The following is a 13566-nucleotide window of genomic DNA, read 5'->3' as shown; positions in this document are numbered from 1 at the left end:
AAGTACACGCCGTAGCGATATCCCGGGCCGGGAGCCGGAGGAGCCGCCTGCGATCGAGGTTGAGGGCGACGAGGAGTACGAGGTGGAGCAGATCAAGGATTCGAGAATCTTCCGGCGTCAACTGCAGTACCTCGTCAAGTGGAAGGGGTATGACGACTCGCATACGTCATGGGAACCGGCGTGCAACGTTGCGAATGCGCCGGCCCTCATAGCCGACTTCCACCGGAAGAATCCGAACGCCCCTCGTCGCCTCAACGCTGTCACCTTTGGCGGTCTCAACTTTCAGCCGATGCCGTCGCCGCTGACTGAAGCACACTGCCGCTCCGGGTGGGAGATGGGCAAGGGCGCCTCACATGAGGTCATGCGCCGTTGAGGGGGGGGTAATGTCACGAGTTGGCACGGCGCCTAGCCGTTTTTTAATTTTTCCTTTTCACGGGCTCGAACCCGCGACCTCTGTACTACTTGCCTGATACGGACACATCATATCTACTGTACGATTAGATTAGATGGGGCGGCAGTGCGCGGCACAGCTTGGGCTCCGCTGACACAGCCTCTCTGACTCACCGGCCCCTGGGGCCGCGTCAGCATGCTGTGCACGGACCAGCTGCGCACGGACCAGCGCGCACAGCCTGCCCTTATCTCCCCATGTATATAAGCCGGCCTCTGCTGCCCTAGGGACCTCAGTTTCGACCTCTTGTCCCTAGGTCAGTAAGCATCCTTTGTATTCCTTTTCTTACCTCACTAATATATTATCTTGTCCCTAGCCTTAGGTTTGAGCGTTGCTCACCATCGCTTCAGTGAGAATCAGTCGGACGTCCCCAGCTTTCAGGTTTTCTCCAGTCGCTTGACCTCAAGTCGCGACAGGCCCCCCCTCTTGATGGCCAGGTAACACTTCGTCACATCAATGTGATGATGCCGGTTCAGAGGTCCGCTCGGCTCACAGGGCCGGGGCCTGAACTCTTGTTCAGTGGCGTGTGGCTCCTCAGCGATTGACAGGTCCATTTTATAACTCCACTCGCGTCTGTTGTGGCCATCGTGCTCTCGGGCATGACATTGCCATTAAACCCCTCGAAAGAAGGGACTCCTCGACGACTCATCCATTCGTTCTGATTCCACTTGGAGGTGAGAGCAGGCATACAGAAATGTAGGTGTCCGTATAATTGCGAGGGCAGAGGAGTGCGCGGTTGTTGCGCCATCACAAACCTGGCCATCCAGAAGGGGGGGGGGGGCATCCACTGGTAAACCATAGTAACAGTGGGTTGAGGAGCCAGTGGTGTATGATGTCTAGAGCAGGCTCTGGGGAGGCGGATTACTGCTTAATCCCTCTCTTGTCATACCCCCTTGCTTTATCCTAGTGATGTAGTTCTCGAATAGGTGTCCGCCACCCTCGACGTATTGGAGACCGGCGGGGTCCTGCGGCTGGCCTACTTACCCTGTTCTGTCAGGCACCAATGAGCGCGTGCTGCCGCACCACTCTCCAAATGTTAAGGCTAGTGGCTCTATGCAGACATACTTGATACGCCACGAAATCAGGTCATTCTGCAGGAAGGAATGTGGCGACCTATGTGATGGGAAACAGAGCGCATGAAATAATGCTCGCAAGTTGACGTTGAGGACAATGCACGTACTCACATGGTGACTTCGTACATTTGCTAAAGATTTGCCACGCCGACAAGCAGCATTCTCTCCAGTCTGTTCCATTTGTCCTCGATTTCGAGTACGACGGGTCACCTGAGGCTAACTGTGATCTGTAGTTTGAGAATAACGGGGCCTGATCCCCTTTCCTTTTGTCGCTGCGGCCCTGAGATGAGCACATGTGCAGCTTCGGAGCTCATAATTTCTGGATTGTGCAATGAGACGAACTTCTCGTTACGAACCTTACGTGGAATACCGGCATTCTCCAATGTTATCGTAAGGGGAAACACCTCTGTATCAGACGTGGTGATCTGATTGGCCGCATATGCCTTCGACCTCAATGTCTGCATCTACCCATGTAGAGGGACAACTTAGATTAGGATGAGACTTCAGCTGTGTGCCAAAGCACTACCCCTGGGAATCAAACTTCGACAGGCAACCGTGCTCGAATCGCGATCTCGCTATCGCGGATGAACAGACAGAAGGGATTCCGCCTGTCCTTCTTAGCCCCGTATGTATTGTGACTGATAAGAAGAGTGCGTCATCCGTGAGTCAGCCTTTGATTCTTTGAGGAAAAGAGGCTCGATAGGCCTGGACAAAGCTCACCCTTGTGATGGTTCCTTGAAGCCCCTGTGGCGGGGTACCGGACCATTTACGTTTCGAGAATATTTCCGTTAAAGGCTTATTCGCGAGACGGAAACATCATAATACGGAGGCGGAAATTCCGGTGACTGTACAATTGACGTAGAACCGGCACATCGCTGAGGCACGTGTTGTTCAGTTAATGGACGTCGTGTGCGCGAGCTGCTGTCTCGCGGGCAGGTCTCCCAGTGACCAAATCAGCTACCAACACTTTGTTCTGATTATCCTGGCGTACTGATAATTGGTTCTAATGGTATGATACCGTCAGGCACCAGTTATCGAGATGAAAGTAGCTCCGACCGTCGCAAGCAGTCAGCTAGCAGAGTTGGATGGATAACAGGCTGTTGACTGTATCTCGAGGGACGGGCATACAGTCGCAGTGTTAGCTGCGCGATAAGACAATGGCCGAAAGGATCACTACGAATGGTATCGACCCGATCGCCCTCGATCCCCGGATCAATAACCTCGGTCTCTATACGCGATCGACAGATCGAGTCAAGCGATGGTTTGTCTCTTTCCTACAGTCAACGCTTGACTGCATTCACCATTGCGGCACCGCTTACACTGCATGTTGCTCAACTGCCGACTTGTCGTCTTTCTGATGCGCGATGTCGCGTGATCACAACATCGCTTCGGGAAATTGACGGCGATTAGAAGGCATGCGACCTCCACACAGCGCTTGTCTTCCCTGAAGGTCCACATGGTCGATAACACCCTGCACCTGCCGTTTGCACGAAGATTGCAGACAGCAAGGTCGACGAGGCCCCACCGAGTATATATGGATGTTCAAAGGACCTAACGTATCTGAGGGACGGCGATGGCAGTGATAAGTGATTCCACTCGCGCCTACCTGCCGTAATATGCCGTCTGATATGCTATGTTGGGAACCGAAGTCAGTGGGGGCGCCCTTATCGCTTCTCGCTTCGCGTATAAAACCTACGCTGGACGCAATGTGCACTGACGCTGTCGGCTCCCCTCTTCTCCAGAATGGCCTCCGTCGGTCCAGATAAGGTCCTTACCGCGACCCACGACAAGACCGTGATGGAGGAGATTCAGAGGGACAGCATATCTGATGAGAAGAAGTCCTTCTCGGAGCAGGTCCTCGAGGCGTCGTCCATCGCGTATGAAGACGACGAGGAGCTCGTCGACTTCGGCACTGACGATCCCTTCCCGGTCGACCCCAACGCCCAAGAAGAGCAGCAGTTCACCTTCCGCGCTGTCTTTATCGGTTGTGCGCTTGGTGCAGTCATTTCGGCCAGCAAGTGAGTGCTCGGATCATCTGCATGCCGCCTTTCTGATCGCGTAATTGCGTGTTAGCGTCTACCTGGGTCTCAAGACAGGATGGACATTCGGCGCATCAATGTTCGGCTCCATCTTCGGGTTTGCCATCCTCAAACCGATGTCGAAGGCGTTGCCGGAGCGGTTCGGAGGCGGGTACTTTGGTCCTAAGGAGAATGTATGTTGTCAGAGTGCAGCCACGGTGCGTACATTCACTTTTGATCGCGCACACTCACCTCATAAGGCCGTGTGCAGGCTGCAGGATCGCTGGGACTACTCTTTAGCTCTGGTTTCCCCGCTGCCTACCAGCTTGGATTGCTCGGAAATGATCCTTCTGCAGACTTTGGGTGAGTCTTGCAACTCTCGGCCCTAGTCTCATTGCCAGGGGCGTACCTGCGTCGCGCCGGGATCGGAAAACTTAATATAAGCGCGAGGCACTTATGAAAATCGAGGGGTCAGCTGTACCTAAGACCGTGACGTTGCATTGTACAGCGTTGTCGCTTGTGACAAGCTGTCACTATGCAACCCGCCTCGCATTGGATTGCATTTCACGAGATTATGCGAGCTTGCGACTCGCCTTGCATCCCTTCGTAAAACGTAGTGGAAGTCTTGCAAAACCTAGCGCTGTCGGCGAGCTGACCTCGCAGCTGGCATGGCAAGTTTTGCTAGTCAACCGGCCTCCTGGGCCCTTGCTTGCTAGAGGAGGGCTCTCCACTCCCTAATCGTCGCTTTCAGTTCAAGTGTTTCTTTGAACATATTTGCTCCCCCCGAGGCTCGAGTTGTCTGCTCATTCCTCTCAAGTTGCGCGCCTAAGTCGTCTTCATAGTAATCTTCACGGGTCGTGACATTTCTTGGAGATTGCCAGATCTGCATGAAAAGGCATCACCGCTACCCTGACCGTATTCCGTGTTGAACTCGCCAACTCAGGTTGTGTCCTTGATCGAGAGCTCTGATTGGATCTGAGGCGTTGGCCTACCCATGGGCGGTGGTCATCTCCCTTGACTCGCAGTTTGGCTCGCAATTCGCAACGCTACGTGATCACTAGAACTTCAGTTAGGGTTAGCGGATGAACCTGAAACCCCACGTACTACGGAGCGCGAATGCGCATCGTGCTATATTCACTGTCACATTCTCTAGAATCGACACTATCTCGACTGTCGCAAATATGTTATACATGTTCTGACTGCCCATTACCCAGGCGTATCATCACATTCACGATCACCTGTGCCTACGTCGGCATCTTCTTCACCATGCCCCTCCGTCGGCTGTACATTCTCAAGCTCAAGCTCACCTTCCCGAGCTCCGTTGCGACGGCCTACACCATCCGCTCGCTCCATGTCGGCGTAAACGCCGCCGAGGTCGCGCGCAAAAAGACGTGGGCGCTGGCCATTTCATTCTTGATCTCCATCATTTGGCGTGTCACCTCCGAGTACGCTCCCGGTATCATGTGGGATTGGCACTGGTCATGGTGGTTCTACCGCGCAGGCTGGAAGTGGATCATCTGCGCTGAGAGTTGGGTACGCGTGTTCCCCTCCACCTGTCCGCGCATGCTGATCCAGATCCTTGCCCACGCAGGGCTGGATCTGGGAGTGGACGCCCGCGTTTATCGGCGTAGGTCTGCTCGTTCCTATGAACAGTTCCGTTTCCTTCGTCAGTGGTGCTGCGCTCGCATGGGCAATCATCGGGCCTGCGCTAGTTACGACAGGCAAGGCGTTCGGCGTCGCGATGTCCTCGCAGTACCCCGGGTACATGAACTACGCGAACATGGTGCTCGACGACCCAGTACATGCCCCATCGCCCGAGTACTGGATGATCTGGCCGGGGTGCATGCTCCTTCTCAGCTCGAGCGTTGCCGAGATCGGCGCCAACTACCGCACGGTCGCGACCGCGTTTTCGGTCATGTTCCAGCCAGCGCTCGCGCGCTTGCGGCGTTTCCGCGGGAAGGGCGGGGAGGACGGTAAGGAGAGCGTGGTGCTGAACAAGGAGGACGGGTTCTACGATCCCGTGCCGCCAGAGGAGCAGACGCCGTGGTGGCTGTGGGTCGGCGGGCTCATTGCGAGCTCGATCATGACGATGTGTGTGATGAAGTACCAATTTGGCCAGAACGCGGGTGTCACGCTGCTCGCGATCGTATTTGCGTTCATCTTCTCGCTCGTCGGCGCCGAGTGCGTCGGGCGCGTGTCCGTCAACCCCGTCACGACGCTCGGCAACTTCTCTCAGCTGGTACGTTGCGCATTGTTATACGTGACATGATGGAGCTCGATGACTGACGCGCACACAGATCTTCGGCGGTATCTCGAAGGGCTCTGGTATGGCCGCGACGACAAACCAGCTCAACAACGGGCTCACGGGAATGATTACCCTCGCCGCGGCGGAGCAGTGCTCGGACATGCTCGGCGACCTCAAGACGACGCATCTGCTCGGGGCATCGCCACGCGTACAACTCTACGCGCAATGCGTTGGCGCACTTGTGTCGATCTTCCTCTCGTCCGCGATGTACGTCGTCTTCTCGACGGCGTACCCATGCATCAACACGCTCTCGACCACGCGCTGCTCGTTCCCCGCGCCCGACGTGGCCTCGTGGCGTGCAGTGTCGTTGGCCGTGTCGGAGCCCGCGCTCCCGATCCCGCTCTCGGCTGGGATCACTGCGCTCGTGCTCGGCGGGATGGTCATCGTCTCGACCATCGTCAAGTACCGCTTCGTGCCCCCGGCCAAGCACCACTTGTTCCCGAACTGGAACGCGGTGGGCATCGCTTTTGTGCTCGGGCCGTCGAACACGTACCCCGTCGCGATGATGTTCGGGAGCCTCATCGCACTCGTGTGGCGTAAGCGCTTCGGGGGCAACTGGCTGATGTATGGATATGCGGTCGCGGCGGGGATGATTGCGGGCGAGGGCCTTGGTGGTATCGTCAATGCGGCGCTGGAGATTGGCAAGGTTTCAGGCTTACTGTACGGTACTAGCGTGGGATGCCCGATGGGCGAGTATTGTGGGTGAACGCATATCGTTACGCACAGAAATATTTAGACTCTGTTTGTTGTATACTATGATGACGGCGATGAATAGACGCTCGCATGATGCGGCTCCTATGTTTGTGGGTTGTCTGAGACAATGTCGACTCGAGATGAGAAGCACGCAGCTTACTTGTATTCACTGTGTCCACTGTCGGCATTGCATTGCCACAACCGACAATGACGAGCGTCACTTCAATTTGATTTACCTCCGGTAAACGGGGCACTGATTGGGCGGCCCGAGTGCCCCCGAGTGCTCGCAGCAGCCGAAAACAGCCGCCTCTAGATTGAGCTCGCCTTCGATCTGATCCAAAACCTATTCATATGATCAAGCATGCGACCGCCGTGAGTACTGTCAGGATTCCGCAATGACGCATGCTCAAGGATAATCTAGTTAGCATCTCCGAGCACGCGCTCAACGTTCACCGGCCCGCCTGGTGCTGCCCCAGGAGACTCGCCTTGGCCTGACTGCTGCGACCACGCCCTGGAATGCTCTGGCCTGTTCATGACGGTCCATTTGCTCACAATAGCTGCCAGCAACGACGAGGCTCCGATCGCGGTGCATGCTCTAGTATCCCCTCGCGGCATTGCCTGCTCGATATAAACGCACTCTTTCCGAAAGCTGCATTCCGACTTCTTCTCCTTGTACTCAATCATCGCACGGCGAAATGTGGGCAATAGGCCCGCCGCGATCAGTTGCAATCCAGACTGACATCCCATCTACCTCAGGTTTCGGACTGCACTGACCACTGGAACCGTCAGGGTTTTGACCATGTCGCCAGGCCAGACCAGAATGGCTTCGCCTATGGCAAGTACATACTTCCTGATTCCCGAAACTTGTATACGCATACCCGCTTCCAGTCGCGACAGATTCTCCGAAGCATGGCGACTATGAAAGCTTTGGTCTACCATGGACAAGACCACTTTGGCATCGTCGAGCGCCCCAAACCTCAAGTCACTGCCGCCACAGATGCAGTCGTTAAGCTTTCGAAAACGACAATCTGTGGTATGCACATAGTACTTCTCCCGCGAAGCTTCGACTGAGATCTGGCATTTGACGGACGTAGGCACAGATCTTCATATTCTCAAGGGTGACGTACCCAGCGTGCAGCATGGCCGCATCTTGGGGCACGAGGGTCTCGGCACCATCGAGTCCGTGGGGTCCGGTGTGTCCTCCTTCAAGCTCGGAGACCGCGTAATCATCTCCTGCATCACCGCTTGCGGCGCATGCCATTACTGCTGGCGCGGCATGCCCTCTCACTGTACCTCGGGTGGCTGGATCCTTGGCAACACCATCGACGGCACCCAGGCAGAGTACGTGCGCATCCCGCACGCCGACACGAGCCTGCACCACATCCCCTCCGCCACGGACACAGCTGTTGACGAGGACGCGCTCGTCATGATCAGCGACATCCTCCCCACTGCGCTGGAGTGTGGCACGATGAACGGCCGCATAACGCCAGGCGCGAGCGTCGCAGTCGTTGGGGCGGGCCCCGTCGGGCTTGCAGCGGTCCTCACCGCACAGCTTTACTCGCCCGTGCTCGTCATTGTCATTGACCGCGATCCCGCGCGGCTCGCGGTCGCGCAGCGCCTCGGCGCGACACATATCATCCATGCTGGTGCAGATGGCGATGTCGTGCGGCGCGTGCTGGAAATCACGGACGGGAGAGGGGTGGACACGGCGATCGAGGCGGTGGGTATCGCGCAGACGTTTGAGCTGTGCCAGGACCTGATCGGCGTGGGTGGCACAATCGCCAACGTGGGTGTGCACGGGGGCAAGGCCGACCTACATCTTGAGAAGCTGTGGGATAGAAATGTCGGTGAGTACATTTCACCCCGAGGTGACCTATCGTTCGCGTCGCCGAACCACGTACTTGCAGCTATCACGACGCGTCTGGTGGACGCGGTGACATCCCCGATGCTCGTCGAGCTTCTCGCGGCAGGTAAGCTAGACGCGAAGGCGCTCGCGACTCATTCGTTCAAGTTCAGCGACGTCGAGAAAGCATATGCAGCGTTTGGGGATGCGGGCACGAGCCAAGCACTCAAGGTTATTATCAACTTTGATTGAATCGAGATCGTGGAGTAAGGGTGCATGTCGTTCAGGTTGTATGTTCATTCGGACGACTGTATCAGAGAGCCCAGTCTGTATCATTATTGTACCATTCTCGTAGACTATCTGAATTATTGAAAGCACTCAGCAGAATTGGCATTAGCGAACCTTGTAGGCGTCCAATCTGCTCCCATCTCGATATGTTGACGCGTCAGTATCACGTGACATCTCCTAAGGTCGCGTCGAAAAACGCCCTAAGCATAAGCAATGGGCAGCTCACAAGTCGCGAGAAGCTACCGGTCAGCCTGAGCTTGCCAGTGCCTCGTGCAACCCGAATGTGGATACACCCTGTTGCGACGGCGTTCCTACCGTAGTACCATCACCCCGGTCGACAGCATGGCAATTGCGTCCACAAGGACTCCAACCTTGACAGCCGTGCAAGATCACGAGCGTCGACTTGGCGGTACGCCCCAGTCATGCCTTGCTGCGCCATCATACTACGGTATCTATCTCTACTCACAATTGCCAGAACGGTGGCACGAGGGCATTGTCGGGCGACAATCAGACTCGGAGACGACCGAAAATGGTGCCCACCGCACCGATAAATACCCCCTGCGCTCAAACACGACGAGAGGTAAGGCACACAGGCAGTCGCCGCTATGCAGAACTCGATCGCATCTCAATCAACACTGACCAGTGGAGTATGTCCCCAGCCCATCTCGTGTAACTTCCCTTGTGACGCAGACTGTATCACAGCACGGGACGAGGTTCCTGGATCTGAACGATGATGTCCTTGCGATGATCATCTCTGAATTCACCACCAAGGATTCCCTTCAGCTGTCTCTCGTCGCGCGGCGGGTCCACCTAGTTGCAAAACGTCAGGCACTGTCCTCGGTGACAATGGAGTCGGCACAGACGGTCATTCGCATCTGCAGATACATGCTCGAGGATGTGGTCGGCCGCTTGCGGTGGATCCGGCGGTTGTCGGTGTCCGTCTGGATCCCAGCCAAAGGAAGTGGCCGTTATGGATGGTTGCTGAACAGGAACGTGGAGATTCAAGCACCGATGGCTATAGGTCTCCTCGTGTCACTCTTGGAGCAAGCACATGGGCTGCAGTATCTCCATGTCGGGAATGTCGACAACAACCTCGAGTTCGACCACGCACTCCTTGACGCTATATGTGCGCTCCCAAACCTGGTTGAGCTGGAGCTGCTGCGCGGAGGGCGATCCGAGACCTTGAAGCTGCTTGATGGACTGCGAAGCCGGCCTCGCAGCCTCATGCTGGATGTACAACTAGTTAACGCAGAAAAGGATGCAATAATTTCCCGGACCGGGAGGTTCCAGGAGCTTCGTGTGCTAGGACTCGGTGGAATGTACATGCAACGGTCTCGTTTTTACAAAAATACGACGCGCTTGATGCACGGCCTGCACCATACATGGCCTAATGTCACCGACCTCACCATTACACGTTGCGATATCGAGCTTCCTGCGGTCCTCCATGCCTTCCCAAATCTGCGCGCCCTGACATTCACGGAGTGGGTCAACGGCCCGCGCTCGGCAGTACACGATAGGCTGACGTATTCCGTCCCATCGCAGGGGCCCGCCTGTCTCGAATACGTCGAGGGTAGTGGATACCTGTTTGAGGACTGGCCCGCTGAGCGCCCTGTATATCACATTCTCATCCAATCCGTACTCGCAATTCCAAGTCAAACGGCAATGGGCGGGGAGACGCGCTGTGGCGACCCTGAAATCCCGATCCTGCTGGAGATGGCGCGCAATGCTGAACCGGTCATACTCACTTTCCGCATCATGGCATTCGAATCGCTGCATGAGTCCTTCTGGAAGAGGCTGGCAGCCGAGGCGACGAGACTGCGATGCCTCGAGGTCGGTTTGTTTGAATTCAGAGAAACAAAGGGCCTCACATCATTATTCCAGGGCTGGATGGTAAGCAGAATACTCTGTGACAGTGTGCATACACTGTTGAATATGCGCATTCCACAGACCAACGTCCCGTCAAGTCTTTCGCCTATCACGTCGCTCTTGTACCTCGAAATTGCCATCGATGTCAGCACGTCATGGTTCACCTCATGCGTAATGGATGAGACGCCGGAGCCTGTTGACCTTGATTGTAGTGAGGCGTACGCGGAACGGCTGGCATCGCTCGTCATTATGCAGATCCCCTCTCTTCGTTACCTCTCTCTTGGGTTTGGCTCCATGGCGTCACATTTACCCACCCCTCACATACAGCCATTTGCTGGCAGGATGCGGATGTGGAAGGTGGAGGGTACTGGTGGAGAGCGTGCACTCTGTCCTGTCCCTTCAACCATTGCTCAACGACTCAAGGTGCTGCTGAAATCCCCCGATTATGACCCTCTCCAAGAGAGTGATGGTGCGTCGTTTTTGATCTCATGTCTGCATTCTCATCTTAATTGCGTTGATATGTCGCACAGTACTGGACTCTAGTCAGTGAAGAGTGCTGAAGAAGCCGCTTGCCACCTCGAGGGCCGGAGGAGCAGAAAGTACAGCATGTAGCTTACGTATCGTTGAAGCGAGAGCGACAGTGACGTCGACAGGCGTTTCTCAATACGGCGCGCCCAGGATGCGAGTACAGGACTGAGCGTGTGCTACACAATTTGGCGAGTATAAATTCGAAATACCTGGCCAGTGTTTGGCCGACGAAGAGTGAGGGTAGGGCTGGGCAGGAAACAATCCAAGCTGAATATGGAAGTACCATACAAGACGGTAGGCGAGAGTGTGCTAAGCGAGCACGGGCATGCGCTCCACGCGATAGGCAGAATAGGTCGCAGGCAGGATAACGTACGGATTGTGATTTCAAGACATATATAACCTATACTAGGATCTGATTGATCTATTGTCTAATCGTCAAAAATCTATAATGAACATTGTTCATTGTGTGACGCTGGACTCATACGTGCAGAGGACCTTGATGTAAGTCAAACAATAAACACAGGGGCAAACGCTACGCTTCGATCGGGTCACAGTGCTACGACTGGTGGTCGACTAGTGACTAGTCGCATCGTCATTGACACTCAAGGACACTACTCAATGTTTCGTTTCCATCTCTACGTGCGTGCAGATGAAAAAAAGAGCTACTGATCTGAGACGGGGTTAGTACTGTCGATCCGGCGCATGAAAAACAATGGGCTGCTGGTCATGTTCCACCTGCACTGTCACTGCAGCACTTGTGCTAGTACACTATGCTTCAATATCCATTCACGAGTCTACTTTACTACAGATCATGTCTCCTGATGTTACATCCATTCCCTACAAGAGGCTCTAAAATGACTGTCTGACAGCAGGTTCGTCTGCAACGGGCAAGCAATAAACGCTACTAATATGTCGAGTGGAAGCAGACGCCAATAGCAGCAGGCCAAAAGATTTGTCTCGTACGCATCCAATTTTATTTGCTGTTGGTGTCCGCGTGCCCAATGACCCTTCTTGCAGGCTTTCCATATACTCCACTATGGCTGCCATCGCACCCTCCCCCCAACTTGATCAACGATAGCTTCTTGTTTGCAGATGGGATACTGTCGGTTGCCTTGTACTCAGCCAAGCGATATGCCGTGAGCGTGCAGGGTCAACAAATGAATAGTGCAGCGTCAGGTACGGGATGAACGAGAAAATATGGGTATCAAAACCGTGAATGCGGTAGTCAGGACAAAAGCATACCGGTGAGGAGCAGCAAAGGTGAAGTATTCACCTATAGTGATTTAATCGACCCCATCTTCTGACCTGTCCAGACCCTCGTCCTCCGAGTCGGCTTCCCTGTCCTCCTGGTCGTTCTCTCCCAGGCTACACCACTCCTCCTGCTGTAGATCCTCGCCGCTTGGACTCCCGCTCGAAACACTGTTCGTCGAGTCATCCTTGCCACTCTGAAGCGCTGCTCGCTTCTCCAGCCCCCGCAAATACTTCGTACACGCCGCCGGCATCTCCATGCAATGCCGCCTCAACGCATCCTTGCGATTGAATCCTCTCCCGCAACTGTCGCAGAAGTGCTGCGCAGGCGCTTTCTTCTCACCTGGGCCAGCGCAGATGTCCATGTGACGTCTCAGGTCAAACGACCGACTGAAGCTCTTCTCGCACATAGGCTGCGAACAGCAGTACTTCTTGACCGCCCGGGGCTTCTTCCGTCCTCGCCTGCTTCTCTTTGGCCCGTCGTCCGCGCACACACCGTTGGGACTGTCAGAGAGCCTCCCGCGTGCGTGCTGGGCCTGGGCCTTGCGCTTTCGAGACGAGGGGCGAGGCCTGTGAACGGAGGCATCTCCGTCGACGTTGTCATCATCTGCGTACGTGACTTTACCCCTCGAGCGTAGATATCGCTGAGGTTTCCGTCTAGGTGACCGCGGAGGTGTTGATCTCTTGGTATTCGGAGTCTCCTGTGCCCGCCCATGTGATCGAGTGATTCGTGGGCTCGCAGGCGGCGAGTACTCAGTCCGAGATCCGTCTGTGCCAATCGCCTTGTTCGCATCTGACGGGTTGCCATTGTTGTCACTACCTGGGGTCCTATTCATGCAAGGGCTATCGTGCCGCTCACAGCCTCTTGTTGGATCTGTCGCATGTACGTCCACCGGGGAGGCAGATCGTATACTAGTTGTACCCGGGATAGACATGGGTGGTGTCGTCGTCTCGTTGTGGCAGCTTTTCCCGTCATCGTGCGGCGAGGGAATATGTGTGGAGCACAATGTCGACGGCTCTGCAAGCGGATGGGAGTGCGGCTCAGGCGTTGCGGGCACAGGCGGCACGGGCACGAGTGAGGGCATGGGGATGGGTGAGGCCAAGGAACTTGCAGTGGAGGTCGAGTCAGACATATGCGACTGATCACGGCAACGCTCGAGGCTGTAGGACTTCAAGCCCGAGAGCGGGAATATCGGCGCCTTCGACGAAGTGGTCGTGGATTCAGCCGAAGCCTGAGTGTAGCGGTTCCATTCGGA

The 13566-nt window shown here is 55.5% G+C and overlaps 4 protein-coding genes across 4 annotated transcripts; 3 read left to right on the top strand and 1 right to left on the bottom strand.

The window, feature by feature from the left end:
• Window positions 1-3637: 3637 nt before the first annotated feature.
• POSPLADRAFT_1046440 (hypothetical protein) lies at window positions 3638-6550 on the top strand (the record flags this gene model as incomplete). Its single annotated transcript, XM_024479032.1, has 5 exons — window positions 3638-3757; window positions 3811-3902; window positions 4754-5072; window positions 5131-5778; window positions 5837-6550. 5 exons carry the CDS (start codon window positions 3638-3640, stop codon window positions 6548-6550), a joined length of 1893 nt encoding a protein of 630 aa, XP_024338726.1.
• A 905-nt stretch (window positions 6551-7455) lies between these two features.
• Window positions 7456-8632, top strand: POSPLADRAFT_1143549 (hypothetical protein; the record flags this gene model as incomplete). Its single annotated transcript, XM_024485574.1, has 3 exons — window positions 7456-7570; window positions 7632-8384; window positions 8445-8632. 3 exons carry the CDS (start codon window positions 7456-7458, stop codon window positions 8630-8632), a joined length of 1056 nt encoding a protein of 351 aa, XP_024338725.1.
• Window positions 8633-9010: 378 nt separating this feature from the next.
• On the top strand, window positions 9011-11521 carry POSPLADRAFT_1074366 (hypothetical protein; the record flags this gene model as incomplete). Its single annotated transcript, XM_024482698.1, has 5 exons — window positions 9011-9248; window positions 9312-10498; window positions 10550-10558; window positions 10616-11003; window positions 11065-11521. The coding sequence occupies 5 exons, from the start codon at window positions 9011-9013 to the stop codon at window positions 11082-11084; spliced, it is 1842 nt and encodes a 613-aa protein (XP_024338724.1). The 3' UTR covers window positions 11085-11521.
• An 824-nt stretch (window positions 11522-12345) lies between these two features.
• On the bottom strand, window positions 12346-13395 carry POSPLADRAFT_1046438 (hypothetical protein; the record flags this gene model as incomplete). Its single annotated transcript, XM_024479031.1, has 2 exons — window positions 12346-13130; window positions 13170-13395. 2 exons carry the CDS (start codon window positions 13393-13395, stop codon window positions 12346-12348), a joined length of 1011 nt encoding a protein of 336 aa, XP_024338723.1.
• Window positions 13396-13566: the final 171 nt, after the last annotated feature.

Source organism: Postia placenta (assembly GCF_002117355.1).
Source record: "Postia placenta MAD-698-R-SB12 unplaced genomic scaffold POSPLAscaffold_7, whole genome shotgun sequence".
Classification (NCBI taxonomy): Eukaryota; Fungi; Basidiomycota; class Agaricomycetes; order Polyporales; family Adustoporiaceae; genus Rhodonia; species Rhodonia placenta.
The sequence above is the reverse complement of the archived record's forward strand: the minus strand, read 5'-3'. Positions and strand labels throughout refer to the sequence as shown.